This window comes from Dromaius novaehollandiae, chromosome 15, assembly GCF_036370855.1.
Source record: "Dromaius novaehollandiae isolate bDroNov1 chromosome 15, bDroNov1.hap1, whole genome shotgun sequence".
Taxonomy (NCBI): Eukaryota; Metazoa; Chordata; class Aves; order Casuariiformes; family Dromaiidae; genus Dromaius; species Dromaius novaehollandiae.
In genome coordinates, this window is record NC_088112.1 from 14,100,913 (window position 1) to 14,117,195 (window position 16,283).

At 68.5% G+C, this 16,283-nt stretch overlaps 1 protein-coding gene across 2 annotated transcripts; it reads left to right on the forward strand.

The window, feature by feature from the left end:
* Nucleotides 1-461: 461 nt before the first annotated feature.
* On the forward strand, nt 462-15,021 carry CPLX2 (complexin 2). Of its 2 annotated transcripts, XM_064520945.1 has the most exons (5): nt 462-620; nt 6,033-6,132; nt 12,739-12,850; nt 13,222-13,397; nt 13,577-15,021. In XM_064520945.1, exons 3-5 carry the CDS (start codon nt 12,820-12,822, stop codon nt 13,772-13,774), a joined length of 405 nt encoding a protein of 134 aa, XP_064377015.1. In that variant the 5' UTR covers nt 462-620; nt 6,033-6,132; nt 12,739-12,819; the 3' UTR covers nt 13,775-15,021. The 2 variants fall into 2 exon arrangements, with proteins under 2 accessions (XP_064377015.1, XP_064377016.1); XM_064520946.1 differs by lacking the exons at nt 462-620; nt 6,033-6,132 and adding an exon at nt 10,734-10,797.
* Nucleotides 15,022-16,283: the final 1,262 nt, after the last annotated feature.

Consider the following 16,283-nt stretch of genomic DNA (forward strand, 5'->3'; position numbering starts at 1 on the left):
GGGAGGAAAGCGCAGGGCCCTGAGAGGGGAGGCTGAAACCCGGGAATTGCTGGATGGCGGGGCGGGGGGGGGGGGGGGGGGGGTTGGGAATCGCCGGGTGGGGGGCAGGAGGGATGGCCAGGCCCCGGGGGTCAATGCTGGGTCCTGGCAGCACGGCCGAGCGCCCAGGAATGACCGGACACCAGGGCAGGGCCGGGCACTGGGGCGTGGGGTGGCTGGGAACCGGGGGAGCAATTGCCGGTACCGGGGGGATTGCGGGATCCGGGGGGTGGCGGGCGGCCAGGTACTGGGGGCAGCTGCCGGGTACCGGGCTGGGGGGGTGGCTGGGTGCCGGGGGGCGCCTGCCAGGCGCGGGGGGGAGCTGCGGGCAGCGGGGCATCGCCGCGGGGGGGGACGGCGGCGGCGGCGGCGGCGGGGCGGGCCGGGCCGGGCCGGGGGCGGGCGCGGGGCCGGCCCCGCCCGGAGGCCGTGCGGCGGAGGGGGAGCCAGCACCGGGCCCCCCCCCGCCGTTACGGCTCCCGCCTCCCTTCCGGCGGCGGCTGCTTCCCTGCGCCGGGGGCGGACGGGCGGGTGGAGCGGAGCCGCGCCGAGCCGAGCCGCGCCGAGCCGAGCCGAGCCAGGTGGGTGCGGGGCCGGGCCGGGCCGGGCCGGGCCGGGGGCGGGCTCGCCGTGCCGCAGAGCCCGGGGGGGCCGGGCCCGGCGGGCGGGCACGGGCACAGGGACCGGCCCGCCGTGCCTCCCGGGGCTGCCGCCTTATGTAACGGGGCGGCGGCCGCGGGGCTGCGGCACGCGGGATGCGGGTGCGGGATGCAGATGCGGGATGCGCGGTGCCTCCCCGGCTGAACCCCGCAGGTCCGAGGCCGGGGATGGCCGCGTCCCACCCGGGCTCTGCCTCGGGGCTCCCTCCTCGCTGCCTGGCCATCGCTCGCGTGGGGATTTCTCCGGAGCGGGGAGGAGGCAGCCTGGGCCCCTCTGCCAGCCCTAGCTCGCATCCAGCGGAGGCTTCTCGCAGCCCTCTGCGTTGGGGAGCCGGGTACCTCGCCGCACTCTTCCGACTCCTTCCCATTGCACTGTCTCCCTCATCCATCCTTCCTCCTTTAGCTGAGGCCAGCCACTCGTGGACCATCCTCACCACACCGTCTCTCTGTGGTCCTCTAATCCCCCGGGCTCCAGCCCCTCTCCCCACTGCACTGTGCCTTCGTGGTCCCTCCAGTCCCCTCGAGGGGCTCGGGCCCCTCTCGCTGCCGCGTCTGCAGCGCACTGGGCAGGTGGCCTGCTTTGTCCCGGGCCTGGCAGCATGCTGCCGTAGCAGTGCCACCCACATGGCACGAGCGTGACCGGGCAGCCGCTGCCCGAGGCAGTCAGTGTGGTGACTCACAGGAGCAAAGCAGGGCTTGGACCTTTGCTCAGGACAGAACTGAGCTGCTCTGTGCACCCGGCTGGACTTGGGAGGTGGTGACAGCCACTGCCTGAGGTCGGCGAAGGAGCCTGAGCAGTTTGAGCCAGGCGGAGGTCCCAGGACTGGCAAACGGACGAAGCGAAGGATGGATTGAGGCCGAGGGAGCAGAGAGGTGTTCACGCCACAAAACCAGCCCTTGTCTCCCGCCAAGGCTGCAGGGCCCTGGGACAAGCCTGAGGAGTGCTTGCGTGAGCTCCAGCATGGCCAGGAGAAACAGCGCGCTCTACCCAGGGCTGCAGCCGGCAGCGCCACTCCCGGCATACCAACACTGCGTGGTCCTGGGGAAACCGGGGGGAGCTCGGCTGGGACAAACCGACACAGAAAAATGTCTCGAAGTCTCCCTTGGCTGAGGGCTGAGTGTTTGTTTCTTCGATTGCCTTTGCACGATGACATTAGTATTGAAATGACCCCGACTAGACAGAGCTATTAACACCTCGCAGAGCTGGAGGATGATTGCGGTTCGCACCTCAGCTCTTCCCCGCGTTTCTGCAGCAGCCTGCTGCCAGGCGGAGTGAGCCAGGCCCTGTCCTGCTTTCTGTGGGAAAGGAGGGAAGCTTCATCGAGTTTCCTGGCACGATTTTAGCACCCAAGCTGTGAAGATCCAGCTGAGGTCAGGTGCAAACTGTCTGTCTGGGGAGAAGCCATCCAGGGAAGAGCTGACGGACCAGCGCACACACCAGCTCTCGAAGTGTGGGCCAGGAGGCCGGCTGGTGGGCGCAGTCACTGCTGCCTTTTCCTGCGGTGAGGAGCTCCGGTGCTTGGGCATCACGCGCTCTGCAAATGGCCAGAAGCTCCTCGCGGCCCCTCAGCAGGGCTTGTGCAGCTCCAGGGGCCAGTGCAGGTCTGGTGGCATGCAATCCCTGCCGGAGCCAAAGGGGCCGGCTCCCCAAGTCCCGCCGTGAGGCCGCTTCGGAGCAGGACTGTGCTAGCGGCCGGAGGAGCCGGCTCCTCGTCTGCAGCCTCGGTTTATTCCTGGCCAGACCTTCCCACTTGTTCTTATGCCAGCATCATCCTTGAGTTTAAACGCGCCTTCTCCCTCCCTGGTGTTTACTCGCCTGGTGTATTTATAGAGAGCAATCAGGCCTGCTCAGCCAGGGTAAACAAGCCGCGCTCCCGCGGGCACTCTCGCGTGAGCGCCCCTTCTGCTCGCATCCCGGGAGCTTCCCCCGCCGCCTCGGCCCGCTCCGTGGGGCGCTCCCGCCTGCCGAGGCCTGCACCGCGCGCCTCTCCTGGCCAAGGGCTCTCCGGCCGGCCGCCCTGGCTCTGGCATTTTGCTAGTTCACCTGGTACCTCCCCAAGATGTGCTAGGAGCCCTGGTTGGCTTTTTCCAGGCTGTTTTGTCCTGCAGGTGCCTGGTCCTCTTGTAAGCAGCCAGTCCGCCCAGGTCTTTCCCCTGCTCAGCTGCTCCCTGCAGCTTGCTGCTGAAATACTCACAAAATACCCAGAAACATCATTCATCTTAATCAAATGATAGAGCCCAGGGACCGTGTGGCCCAGGCCTGTCCTGGCTGGGCTGCAGCACCAGCTTTCGAGGGAAAAACCCTCTGAGCAGCACCGCAGGTCCCAGCCTGGGACTAGCAGGGAGACGGGGAGGCTGATGCGGCAGCTCCGCTGAGATTCGCCTTTCCTGGCAGTGCTGAGTCTCCGCTGTTGGTGCCGCTGAGGTTGCTGAGGAGCACCCTGGGCTGGGCTGGTCCTGCCACCAGCTCTGGCAGCACGCACCGGCATGGGAGCAAGCCCCAATGCAGTGCATCGCAGCTGTGCAGCATCTGCTCAGGTTAGCCCTTCCCCACGGGCTGCCCGACGCGCAGGAGAGTGGGGCCACGGCTCCACGCCTAGGACGCAGCTGCAAATCCGTCCTGAGCCACTGCCCTGCCGCTCGCTGCCAGGAGCCAGGCACCGGGCCCAGACCTCGACTCTTGTCCCCTGCGGGTGCTGGTGGCCCCAAAGCTCTCACGCTAACGTCTCCGAGGGGCTCCTTGTCCTGGCCAGCGCCTCCCCTCGCTGCCAAGCCTGGGGCTCTACCCTGGCCGCAGAAGGGGGTCGCTCGGGGGCCGGGCTCTACCCGCGAGCGCTCCGGGGACCGCCGGGCATGGCGCGACACCCCCAGCCCCTTGTGCCCCAGCACGGATGTGCAGGGCAGTGTGTGGCAGGCTGTGAGGAGCGTGCTGAGACGTGGGGCAGAGCCTCCTGCCCCACGTGTGCTGTTCCCTGCCTTCCCCCACCGGCCTGCCTATGCGGCTCTGCGATACACGAATTTCAGCAGCTGGACAAGGTCAGCTGGAAAAGCAGGAGCCACGAGCAGGAGATGCCAAAGTGAAGAGCTGTGCACTCGCTAATGGGCTCATCTCAGGCATTAACCTTTCCCTGCACACCGTATCCAGATCCTTCAGCTGCATAAAATCACCCCACGGGTGCAGAGCTGGGGCATGTCCCGGCGCAGGCCGCCCTGCTCCGCTCGCTCTTGTACTCTTGACATCGGCTCCGCTTTCAGCAGCCAGTTGCCAGGACAGGCAGCTCGCGAGTGTGAGCAAGCGCAGCTGTCCCCGCGAAGCAGCCAGGTGAGGCGCCTCTGCGGGATACCAGCAGGCCCTGCCCATCGCGACGGCAGGGAAAACCACTTCCGTCTGGCCCGGGGAGAAATGCCGTGTATGTGCCGCGCTCGCGGCGGGACCCAGGGCAGCATCTTGAGGACCCTCTGCATCTGCTCAGGTTGCTGGTGCCCCCCGGCAGGGCGTCCCTCCTGCTCTTCCCGCATTTCAGGGAGGGCGAATGGCAGATTTGCACCCTGGGGCATGTCCGGCGGAACGGGCGACGGATCCTGCCCAGCCCATCTCGGCGCCAGGCGGGAGGTAGGAGCCGGCCCCCCCGCCACGCGTCCTCAGCGTGCCTCTGCAGCCCGCCAGACCCTGCTCGCGCGGCTTCCCGCATCCCGAAGCAGGTGGCAGGAGGCCCCGGCAAAGGTCACCTTCATGCTGCCATTGAGCCCATCTTAGGCTGAGCTTTTAGCTGTATCTCCCAGGGAAATGGCCACCTCCCGGGGTCTCCTGGGGGGTCCCACTGTCCCCCCCCCCCCGCAGCCCCAGCAGAGTGTAGGGTGCCTGGGGGAGTCTCGTCCCCTGTGGGATGGGGGCTCCCAGGACCTGTCCCCATGCCGGGGCTGGGGGCCGGCTGCTGGCATGGCGATTCATCCCTGTGAAAGCTCAATGCCGGGGCGCAGCCTGCTGCCTCCCCAAATCCAGTGCTGCACCGGGTGGGCTAACACTATCTCCCGCCTCCAGGACCAGGACAGCTCTTCCCGGCTTTCTAATGCTTTTAAAAATGCAGGCTCCATCCATTAGAGCCCGTGCTCCTCCGCTGTCGCTGTTTAATTGTGTTTTGCCCTGGCTCCCTTGGGTCATCTGTTTATCTGCAATTTGCCAAGCCCGCCCTCCTTTCCCAGGCTGGTGGCAAAGAGTTTGTCACGAGTTCGGATGAATTTGTGACTTCCCAGGATCCTCCTTCCCCCAGGAACCCCCCCGCGTCGTCCTCGCTCCCAGAGGGCTGTTTATGGGCCCCTTTCGGGTGTTTAGGGTGGCTAAAAGCCAGCACTGGCCCCGGGGCCGCTTGCGCAGGGTCGGCGGTGGCACAAATGGCCGGGAGGTTCCCGGGACAAGTGATGCTCTTGCAGTGGTGGGATGGAGGAGGCAGCTCTGGGCCAGCCTTGGCATCACCCACCTATATAAAAACTGCCTGGAGCTGGCTCGCGGAGCCCAGGGCTCTTGGGAGAGCCCAGGCAGCATGGTCCACGTCTCCCTGAGCTTGTCAGGAGTATTTCAAGGGCGTTCAGGAAAGTGACAAGGAAAAACCTCAGAAAAAAAGCTTGCCGAAGTTCAGCTGAAGTCAGAAGGAAGGAAAAGGCTTTCTCAGCTTGCAACGACTTTGTAAGGGCTTTTGTTTGCCTGCTTGTTTTAACTCGCAATTACATCCTCTAAAAAAGAAATTCATCATTTCAAGGCGGAGGAATGCAGAGTTAATATGAAATTTTAAAACCCTCAAAGAGTTGAGAGCCTTGTAAATATTTAATGAAGGCATTCAAACTGCCGCGTGTCTGTGGAGACGGCCGAGAGACCTCGGCCGGCAGCCGAGGCGACGCCGTCCCCGGTCCGAGAGAGGAGCCCTCCACAGCGAGGAGCCGTGCCATGGTGTGCCAAGGTCCCAGCCGGGCTCCCATCGGTGTGGGCTTCGGCAGCGCCTTGCTCCCAGCGCAGGGCGCCAGCGGGGGTGGCCCGGACCCCTCCCAGGGGCAGGGGGAGAGGGCAGCAGCCCTCCGTGGTCCATGTCTCTGTTTAAGCATCTTATTAAGCCAGTGAGGGCAGCGATTAGATGCTCCTCCACCTACTCGTGCGCAGGCTGCATAAACCCACGGCCAGTCCTCATGTCCCCAGCCAGCTTGGTGGCCTCGGCTGCGCTCATGCCGCTTCGTCTCCCTCCGTCTTGTCCCAGGGCCCCAAAGCAGAGGCCAGGTGGCGTTGGGGGGTGCCCGGGCTCAGCCGGCGGGTGCTAACCCTGCCACTGCGCCTGTCTCCCGCAGGGTCCTGCACTGCCTGAGATGCCCAGCCGCCCCTGCCGGGCCCTTGCCCCACTGCCCTAGGCGCTGAAGCCAGCGGACGCCCGGCGCTGCACGCACCAAGGTAGGCAGTGCCGGTGCGGGCATGTGGTGGCGGGCGAAGTGCGGGGGAATTTGGGAGCAGAGGTCCCACTCCCGGGGAGCTGCGGCTGGCGCGCTGCCGCCTGGGTTCCGCTGCCGCGGTCCATTTGCATGGGCTCGTGCTCTGCGCCTCTTCTCCCCTGGTGACCCGGGGGTGGCTGCAACCCCCCCGGGTTGTAGCCCCCGCGGAGCTGTGCGGGTGCTTGCTTGCCATCGATCACAGCGGGGCGGGCTGCCTCCATATATACGGCGCTGGGGTTGTGAATGCTATAAGTACCTGCTGTGTGGGCAGCAGAAAGCCGTGTAGGTGAGAGCAGGGCGGCTGAATGCACGGCGGCGTTTTGTGGGGAGCTGGAGCTCGTCCCTCATTGGGTGGGGAGAGGCAGGATGAACAACCTGCGGGGTCGTAAACCTCTCAGGGGAGCGAGCCGTACCCGCAGTGAGCCTAAATCTTCCACCCGAGACTGCAGCGAGGAATCACTGTGCCCGCGAGCGGCTCCTTGTGCAGCCAAGCTGGGAGAAGCAGCGAGGGGCTGCAGTGGCTCTGCTTAATAATGCGCAGCACAGAGGCACCGGGCACGCGCCAGGAGCCGCACGGGCCAGGAGCCACCGCCGCAGCGCTCTGCCGCGAGGCTCCCCCGCCGGGGCAGCTGCCAGAGCTCCCCGCTGCAGGGCATGGCACGGGGGCGGCGGAGCCAAACCGCCGTCGTGCAGCACCCTGCGGCCCTGCCGGGCTGGGCGTTTCTTAGCAGGAGCCTGGAGATGGGTCCCTAGCCCTGTCGGCCCTTTTGCTGGGAGACTTGGCCCCTCCACTCTCTTTCGCACACGTTTAGGGGCTCCTTTATGGGGAGCTCTGAAGGGTGAAGCAGCCACTCCGGGGATGCTGCTGCACAGAACGGCTGGGAGCCTGGTGCCCTCCATCCCCAGCCCCCTTTGGCCCCAGCCGCCCGCTGCCGCCCCGCTCTGGCCCCGCAGCGCCTGCACCCACGGGACGAGCTGGGCACTTGCTCAGGCGCCAGTTTGCAAACAGCTCTTGCAAAGAGCCCCTCGGGGGCTGCGCGCATCCCTAATTGCGTGCGGTGCCATGATCCGGCCCCGCCGACCATCTGGTGCAGCATCTCCGCGCCACCCACGAGGCGGCCCACGCTGCGCCCCGGCGGCACGGCGCCCGCCGCCGGCAGGGAGAGGGGCTGTGGGCACCTGGCGCGGCCCCCAGAGCCCAGCAAGAGGGGGGCAGGCGGGTCTGCGCTAGTGACGCCGGGGGCCCACAGTAGCAATGCCCGTGGGTTCGCGAGAACGATGCCGAGGGATCTGCGCTAGCGATGCAGATGGGGCCACGATAGTGATGCCGAGGGGTCCGCAACAGGGATGCGGAGGAGCAGGAAAAGCAGCGGCCGTCAGCACGGAGTCCCTCTGGTTGCAGGAGCGCTTTGCCGGGGGGACGCTGCCCCGTGCAGCCAGCAAAACGCGCTGCGAGGGGGGCACCAGGGTATTCCCCCAGGGCCTGATCCATTCGCGGGGGGGAGGTCGCACGCTTCGGGAGAGCAAGGCCCCCTCCTCCTCTTCTCCCTCCTCCTCCTCCTGCTGCCTCCCAGCTCCGCAGGGAAATGGCTCTTGCTCTCGGAGCTGCTCGCCTAGCCAACAATCGGTCCCCCGGGACTGGGAGGGGAGCACGACCGGGCTGTGCCAGCCCCCTCCTCCCCCCGACCCCCTCCTCCCCCCGGCCCCACAGTGCTGTTCCCTGGGAGCTGCCGCTCGCTGAGTTTCAAAATTGAGCGCTGGCTCCAAGGAGGCAGAGCGAGCGCTTCGCCCGGTGCCGGGAGGGCAGGGGAAGGTTATTCCCTCTCGCAGCATCGGGCCAGCAGGAGTCACGCTGCGAGAGCTGCTCCGGGGTGGGGCGGAGGGGTGGATTTGGCCCATTGCTGGTCCCTTTGGGGCCCCGCGGCATCGCCAGCGGGAGGGACGGCAGCGGTGGTGGGGGCTCTGCTCTGCCGCGACCCGATGCCGCGTGGTCGCCGTGCGCGGGGCTCATGCCGCTGCGGCATGCCTCCCGTCCCCGTCCCCATCACCGCTGCCGGGGGCTGGCCCCGAGGGGGACGCTCTGCTGAGGCTGCAGCTGCTGCGTGTTTTGTGCTGCCTCTTCCCCTTCTCCCCACCGCTGTTTTTGTTTTGTTTAAAAGGCTGGGTTGCGAATTTTAAACAGGCTCCTGAAAAACCCAATTACCTCCAGAAGACAACCTGATAAAAGCCGCCTAAGTGGCACTGTGGAAATCGCCTTGTGCAGCAGCCGAGGGAAAACCAACATAACAAAGCCTTTGGAAATGAAGTTAACCACTTTTAATCCCTTGGCGAGATGAGGAGGGCCAATAATTATTTTCTGCAAAGATCGGGGGGGGGGGGGAAGACTGGATAAAATAATTGCCCTGGGCTAATGGGCAGCAGCAGGCTCAGCAGCCGTGGTGCAGCGGAGAAGGGTGCAGGCGCTCAGGCACAAGCTTCCCCAGGCTGAGCCCAGCCCGGCGCCACCTGGGAGCTTTGGCCATGGGTGCCGGGGCCTTGCAAGGTGGTGCAGGGTCCGGGGACAACGATGGGGCGCAGGGCTGCCCCCCCCCCGGTGTGCCAGGCGATGCCACAGCCGCAGCCAGCCCCGTGCCCTTTCCCGGGCACCGGCGGGAGCAGAGCGAAGCGCTGCCAGGGCCTTGGCACCGACACCAGCTCCGTCCCGCCCGCGCTGTCCCCGCGAGCCGGCACGGAGGCGACTTGCAGGACTTGGCAGCGCCGGGCGCTTCCTCCTCCATCTGGCCGTGGCGCTGCCCCCCTCCTCTGCCTTCCCCTCCCCTCCCGCCGGCTCCGCGCGGGCACCCATGAGTCACGCCGCCCCGCGACTGCTGCCGCCGGGCTGCGGAGCGGCGCCAGGCCAGGCCCGGCAGCATCCTCTGGATGGAGCCGGCAGCGTGGCTCAGCTCCAGGACCCTCCTGCCCCGCGCACCTCATCCCGGCGGAGCGGAGGCAGAGGCGGGACCCCCCGCTCGCCCTCGCGTGGGACCGCGCTGGGCGCCCGCCAGCCCGCCTGCTGCGGTCGCCTCGCCGGCACTGACAGCTGGAGCGCCGGGGCGGTTGGCCGCCGCTCGCTGGAGCCTCGTGCTTCTTGCGGCAGCAGGAACGGGGGCTGCCAGCGAGCGGTGGGGCGGCCCCGCGGGGTCCTGTGCCTGGGGCCACCGCTGAGCCCCGGCGAGGGCAGGCCAGGCTCCAGCACCAGGCTCCAGCACGTGGCACGGCCCTCGCGGCCCTGCCATGGCTCGTGCCGGGACGGGACCCTGGGCACGCAGGAAGCTACCGGGGGAGGATGCGCTTAATGAGCCAAGGCATCTCCAAAGATTGCGAGACTCCAGGCCCCATCCCAGGAACAAAAGGAGGCGTTTGTCAGGCGCTGAGAGACGGGCTCGTTAATTCCTCCCGGCTGTCACACTTATCTGTAATGAATTTGCGCTCCGCTGTATTATTTTTAATACAATAGGAGCGGTGCCGCCCGCCCACTGCCCGGCTGCCGGGAGCGCTGACGTCAGCGCCCGGAGCAGGGCTGCCGCAGGACAGACGCGTGGACGGGACCAGCAGCCGGCCCGGCCCGCGGTGCCGCGAGCCCAAGATGGGCCAGGGGTGAGGGCAGGGGTAGTTTTTCCCATCGAGGTGGAAAATGTAGTTGTTGGTAGGTGCCAAGGTGGGAGGGTCTGCCCACGCCGTGGCCGCTCACCGCAGCCTGGCACGAGGTCCCAGGCACCCCGCGAGGCTGCCGCCAAGCTGGTTTGCAAAGGCCTGCTCTTGTTTTTAATAACCCAGGGCTAGATTAATTAGGAGGTGCCGAGGCCGCCCGGCGGCGTGATGGCTCGCCTGGCCCCTGCGCCTCTGCTTGGGGCGAGGCAGTGACAGGAGAGGCGCGGGATCCCCCGTGCCCGGCCGCGGGGAGCAGGATGGGGCCGGGGGCATCCTCCGTGTCCCTGCCTAGGCCCCCCTCTCCCCGCCCCGCAGGGCTGAGCCCCCTCACCCGCCGCCGCACTGGCCCCCCCGGAGGGGCAGCACCCCAAAAGCAGAGCCGGAGCCTGCAGCTATGGTCGCGGGGCCCCAGGCGATTCATCAAGCACTTTAATAACTCCTGCAGCCGGCCCTGCGCGCAGCGGAGTTAAGGCCTGGCCGGGCGCGGGGCGGCTCACGGTGCCGGGGGTGGGGGCCTGGGGGGGCTCCCCCGTCTCTGCCCGGCCCCGGGGGGCAAGCGCGGCCGGCGGGGGGACGGGGCCGGCGGGGCCCCGCCGCGTCAGGCCGGTTGCTGCCGCGTCCGCGGCTGCCGTCGGGGGAAGCGCTAAGCGGGCGCAAGACGCGCGGGGAGGCAGCGGGGCGGCCGCGGCGGGGACCCCGGGCGGAGGGGTCGGGCCCCGGTGCCGGCCGCCCCCGGGGGGGGGGGTTTCCCGTCGGTGGGGGCGGGGGGCGCTGGACCCGGCGCTGCCTGCGCCGCGCTCGGCAGGGCTCGGCGGGGAGCCGCCGCGGGCGGCCGGCGCGCGTGTGCCGGGGGCGGGCGGCGGCGCGGGGCGGGGCGGCGGCGCGGGGCGGAGCGGAGCGGAGCGGGCGGCCCCGGTCAGAGCGAGCGGCGGAGCCGGTGAGTGCCGCGCCGCGCCGCGCCGGTGCTGAAGGGACAGCGCCGCCGCTGCGGCACCGGCGCCGGCCCCGGGCAGCGCCCGCGCCCGGCCCGGCCCGGCGGGCAGCGAGGGAGGGGGAGGGGGATCCCCTCACCGCGGCCCCGCGCCCCTCACCGTGGCCTCCCGGCTCCCCGCACCCCCCCATCCCCGCATCCTCCCCGCGCCCGCTGCGGCCCACGGTGTCCTTGCTTCCCCCGCCCCCGCCGTGCCCCCCCCGGATCCGCCGGGCTCCCTGCGCCCCCCCCCCCCCCCCCGCGGTGTCCCTACACTGCTCGCTGTCCCCCCTCCGTCCCGCGTGTCCCCTGCGTCCTCCGTGTCCCTGCGCCCCCCGGTGTCCCCCGCGTCCCGCGTGTCCCCCTCGCCCCTCCCGCGGCCCCGTGTCCCGTTGCCCCCCGAGCGCCCGCGGTGACCCCCCCGCAGCCCCCGGCGCAGGGCCAGAGCGGGGGCAACAAACTTCCCCGCACAGCCCTGCACAGCCCCGCTGCTGCTGGGGCCCGGGGAGCCCCGGGGCGGAGAGGGACCCGCCAGGGATGCGGCACCCCCAGCGCGCCCACACACTCACACACACACACACACACACACACACACGCAGCCTGCAAACATGCACACGCGGAGCGCGCAAGCAGTCTGCAACGCCCCCCCCCCCGTGCGCACACGCACAGGGCACCGCACACACAACCTGCAACACCCCCACACACAGCCTGCAACCCCCCCCCCACACACACACAGCCTGCAAACCTACACATGCACACACACACACACAGCACAGTCTGCAAAGCCACACATGCATGCATGCGTGTGCACACACACACCCCACACACACACCCAGAGCATGTACAGTCTGCAAAGTCACACATGCACATATACACACAGAGTGTGCAAACAGCCTACAACCCCCCCCCCCCAACACACACACATACACACACAGGGCAAAAACACAGTCTGCAAACCTGTGCGTGCACGCGCACGCACACACACACACACAGAGTCTCCAAACCTGTGTGCGCACACACACACACACACACACACTCACACGCGCAGAATGTGCAAAGGCAGCCTGCAACCACCCAGCACATACCTGCACCCCACACAAACACAGCCTGTGACCCCCCCACCCAGTGTGCAAATGCATACACACAGCACACGCAACATGCACAGAAACACAGCCTGCAAACCTGCAAAGCCATACACACACACACACACACACACATATTGTGTCCAAACCTACACACACACACAGAGCGAACATGCAAACCCACGTACACAGCATGCACACGTGTACTGCAAACCCACAAACTTGCACACACACAGAGCGTGAAAACAGCCTGCACATGCACTATGCACACATGTGTAGCCTGTGAACCCACAAACCGGCACACACACGGTGTGCAAACAGACTGCACCCCTGCGCGCACACGCGCACACACATGCACCAGCCTGCAAATGCAGTATCCTGCGCACTCTTAGTCCGGTCCCAAACACCCCGCTGCAGCTCTGGCACTTCACCAGACGGACGGACACACACACATGCTACAGGCTATTGCCTGCACCCCCCAAACATGGTCACAACCTGCTGACAGCCTCTTCTCCGCACCGCTGCGCGGCACACGCCTCGGCTCCCTCTGCTCGCCCGGGGCCACCAAGGACACAGGCAGGGGACAGCACGCTGCCCGGGGTCTGCCAGCACCCAGGGTGCCACCCGGGCAGGGGGCAGGTCCCCTCGCCCCTGCCTCTGCCTGCAGGCCCCAAAATCTCCCTGCACAGAGGGGCTGTGGGGCTGGTGGCACCGTGCCACGGGTGTCCCCCCGCCCTGGGACAGCCGGGGCACCCGCGGTGGGGCGCAGGCGGTGAGTGCCGGGGAGGGCTCGGCGCGCCGACCGTGTCCCTCTCTCCCTGCGCAGGCGGCCCCCGGTCAGTGAGCCCAGCGGACGGCGGTGGATGAGCGCTCGGCCCCGGCCTAGCCGCACTCGCACACCGGCACCATGGACTTTGTCATGAAGCAGGCGCTGGGCGGTGAGTGCCGCCCTGCTCCCGGGGCACGGTGGCGGCGGGGAGCGCGGGGCCGGGCAGGGACTCTGCGGGGTGGCAGGGCCTCAGGCAGAGCCACTCGCAGCAGTGCGGCGCGACCGCCGGCGGAGCCCCCGCGGTGCCTGCCTGGGGAATCCCGGGTTTCCTGCGCCGAGCGGGAGTCCCCGGCGGGTCCCCTGGGTGCCGGCGAGCTGCCGGTGTCTCCCCCGGCTGCTGCTGAAGTAGGGCAGCGCAGCCGGCCCGGCGCCTCCGCAGCCTCCGCAGCGGCTCCGGCAGCGCCCGGCACCGGGGGGTCCAGGCTGGCGTTGTGGGGTGCCCCCTCCCCGCACACGGGCTGACGAGCCTCTGCCGCGCAGGGGCCACCAAGGACATGGGGAAGATGCTGGGGGGCGAGGAGGAGAAGGACCCCGACGCGCAGAAGAAGGAGGAGGAGAGGCAGGAGGCGCTGCGCCAGCAGGAGGAGGAGCGGAAAGCCAAGCACACCCGCATGGAGGCCGAGCGGGAGAAGGTCCGGCAGCAGATCCGCGACAAGGTGGGCCCGCGCCGCCTGTCCCCGCGCGTCACCCGTGGGGAGGGGGCCGGGATCGGCAGCCCGCCTGCCTGGGGCTGGCCGGTAGGGGAGGCTGGTGGCCCGAGGCGGCGGTGATGAGCATGGGGTGCGGCACGGGCAGCACCTGCTGCCTGCCCCGCTCAGCGCCCGTGTCCTCGCAGTACGGGCTGAAGAAGAAGGAGGAAAAGGAGGCCGAGGAGAAGGCAGCGCTGGAGCAGCCATGTGAGGGCAGCCTGACGCGCCCCAAGAAGGCAATCCCGGCAGGCTGCGGCGATGAGGAGGAGGAGGAGGAAGAGAGTATCCTGGACACCGTGCTCAAGTACCTGCCCGGCCCACTGCAGGATATGTTCAAGAAGTAACAGCACCGCCAACCCCGCCATGGGGTGCTGGGGCATGGGCGCCCTTCCCCTCCCCCTCCATCCCTTCCTCTGGCCCTGGGGGGGGGGGGGCCCCGCACCCCTCCCCATCACCCCTGCCTTGACCAGACCACCGCCCCCCGTCCCGTCCAGGCAGGGCCCCCCCTGACCACGCTGTGCCAAAGGGGAGTGTCCCTGGCCGGACAGGGCGAACCGGGACCAAATGCACTGACATAACCTCAGAGCAGGCCGGGGCACCCCGGGCCCTGCAGGATCCTGGGGTGGCTCCCCGTGTCCTCCAGCCCCAGCCCTCCCTTTGCCCCACCTCCCTCCTGCCCTCCTGCGCACGCCGGGGGGCCCCGGCCGGCCCCCCCCCCCCAGCACTGCCACCCCCAGCCCCTTCCTGCCCAAAGCACAAAGCCAGGCGCCCTGCCCGCAGCTCCCCAGCCCCCGGTCCCTGGGCACGGGGGTCCCCCCAGGCCGCCCGGTGTGCCCCCGCACCGGGGGGTCGCGGGGGACCCTCTCCCCGCATCTCTGGCCCCATAGTTAAAGCCATATCAGTTAGACTGCAATACTTCAGCACCAGGAGGAGCTGGCGCCGCGCTCCGCCGACCGTGTACAAAGGCGCGTGCGGGGCAGGGCCCCCCCTGCCTCGTCCCCCCCGCCCTGTCCCCGCCGTCCCCACCGCTCGCTCGTCCGTGTCTCGGCCCCGCTGGCCCCTGTTCTCGCGTTAGTGTCTCCGTGCCAGGGTGCGCCCCGTTGCTCCATGCGTCCTCGTGTTCGCCGCTCACGCCCCCGCCCCGCCGTTCCCGGGGCCCCCGCAGCGCCAAGCCGAGTGCCCCGCGCTGCCCGGGGGGCCCTGCTCTGCCCTGTGCCCGTGGGCCGCAATAAACCCAGCGCGGAGCCGAGGGCTGCTGAGCCGGTCCCGGGCTGTCCGCGCACAGCTACCAGGCTGGGAGCACCCGGCTGCCTCCCCTGAACGCTGGACGCACAGTTCTCCCGGGCCTGGCAACGGACCTCTCGGGCAGGGCGCCCTGGGCACGTCCCCGCGCCCCGACGGGGGGATACGGGGGCATGCCATCGCCCCCACCCCGTCCCTCGCCCCGCCGTGCTCCCGCCCCCTTGCGCTTCCTCCGCCACAGGCCCCCAGCCACTCACGGAGGGCGGCGCGGGGCCTCGCAGCCATGCCGTGACCATCCTGCTCGAACTAGTCTTTGACAAACTAATAAAATAAAGGGATTTGTACATTGCTCTGGCCTTTACTCAGCCCTTGCTTCCTTGCGGCCCTGCACCGTCTCCGTCACCCCACAGCAGCTCGGGGCTGAGCCCTGGCAGCTCATCACAGTGCTGGAGGCCATGGGGCCCAGCCTCCCCGTGTGGCACCCTGATGGCACCCAAGCCAGGCCCCGTAGCTAGCTGGCCATAGGCAAGGGGGAAGGCCCAATGCGGCTCCTGGAGCCCAGCTCCTAACCCCACTGCCTCCTGCCCCCTGGCGTGTGCCCCACAGGAGCCCTCACCAGGGCTAGGGCAGGGCTGGGGACGAGGTCAAAGGCAGCTGGTTCTGGGGTGCCCCAGTCCCAACCGACCCACGGGTATAGCAAGGGGGCTTTTGCCCCTTCCCCACTGCCTGTGGAGCTCCCCCTACAGAATGACTGGGGACACCCGTGGGGTACAAGGACTCCTTTTTTCGGGGGGGTGGAATCCACAGCCCCCTCAGCTCTGATGATTTGCTCTGAACGGCCTCCGCTCTGACTGATTTGCCATCGTTTAACAGCAAAGAGCTCAGCTGTTACCCAGGCGGCATCAGCAGAGCAGTCACCTGGAAAAGCCTCTGTCAGGAGAAAATATTAGGCTAGGAAATGATAGAGATCTTGCAGGCAAGGTCTCCATCGCAGCCAGGCTGCACCAGTGCCTCCTCCCGACGCCCCGCTCCCCCGGCCCCAGCCTGCCGAGGTCGCAAGGAGGCCCCGTCGCTCACCGGGGCGGAGGGCGTGGGGAGGCACTAATGCCCCTGTCCCCGCAGCAGGCCAGCCCGCGATGGCCCCACGCGCTCCCTGTCACTCCTCTGGCCTCTGCCCAAGCCTTCGCCACCTGCAGCGTCTCCCTCCCTCCCTCCCTCCCAGCCCAGCAGGCCTGGAGGAAAGGGAGGCACTACGCAACGCAGCCAGGAGCGCTCAGGGAGCGCCAGCGGCAGGGCTGCGGTTTTGCTCAGGAGGAGCAGCCGCTGGTGACAGGCCCAGAAGGTGCAGCCCTGCCCAGGGAAGGGAAGAGACAGAGTGGTATCCGCCACCACGTGGGGCTCAGGCCAGCCTAACCACCCTGGCAGAGGCAGGGGGGAGCAGGCAGAGTGGGGCGGGGGAGAGGGAGCCAGGGCAGGGGCACCGCCTGGGGCTGACACCAGCCGGTCTCTGCTCAAGCCCTGCCCTGGCCTGAGGCCACACAACAGCTGAGCCACAGGGCACCACACCAGCCCTGGCCCACGCTCAAGCCCTGCAGCACCCACGAGGGCTCT

Bases quoted from the DNA above. Each gene is read 5' to 3' on its own strand.
- CPLX2 (XM_064520945.1), top strand. From the start codon at position 12,820: ATGGACTTTGTCATGAAGCAGGCGCTGGGCG. The intron at 12,851-13,221 runs GTGAGTGCCGCC...TCTGCCGCGCAG, and splicing joins CATGAAGCAGGCGCTGGGCG to GGGCCACCAAGGACATGGGG. The intron at 13,398-13,576 runs GTGGGCCCGCGC...GTGTCCTCGCAG, and splicing joins GGCAGCAGATCCGCGACAAG to TACGGGCTGAAGAAGAAGGA.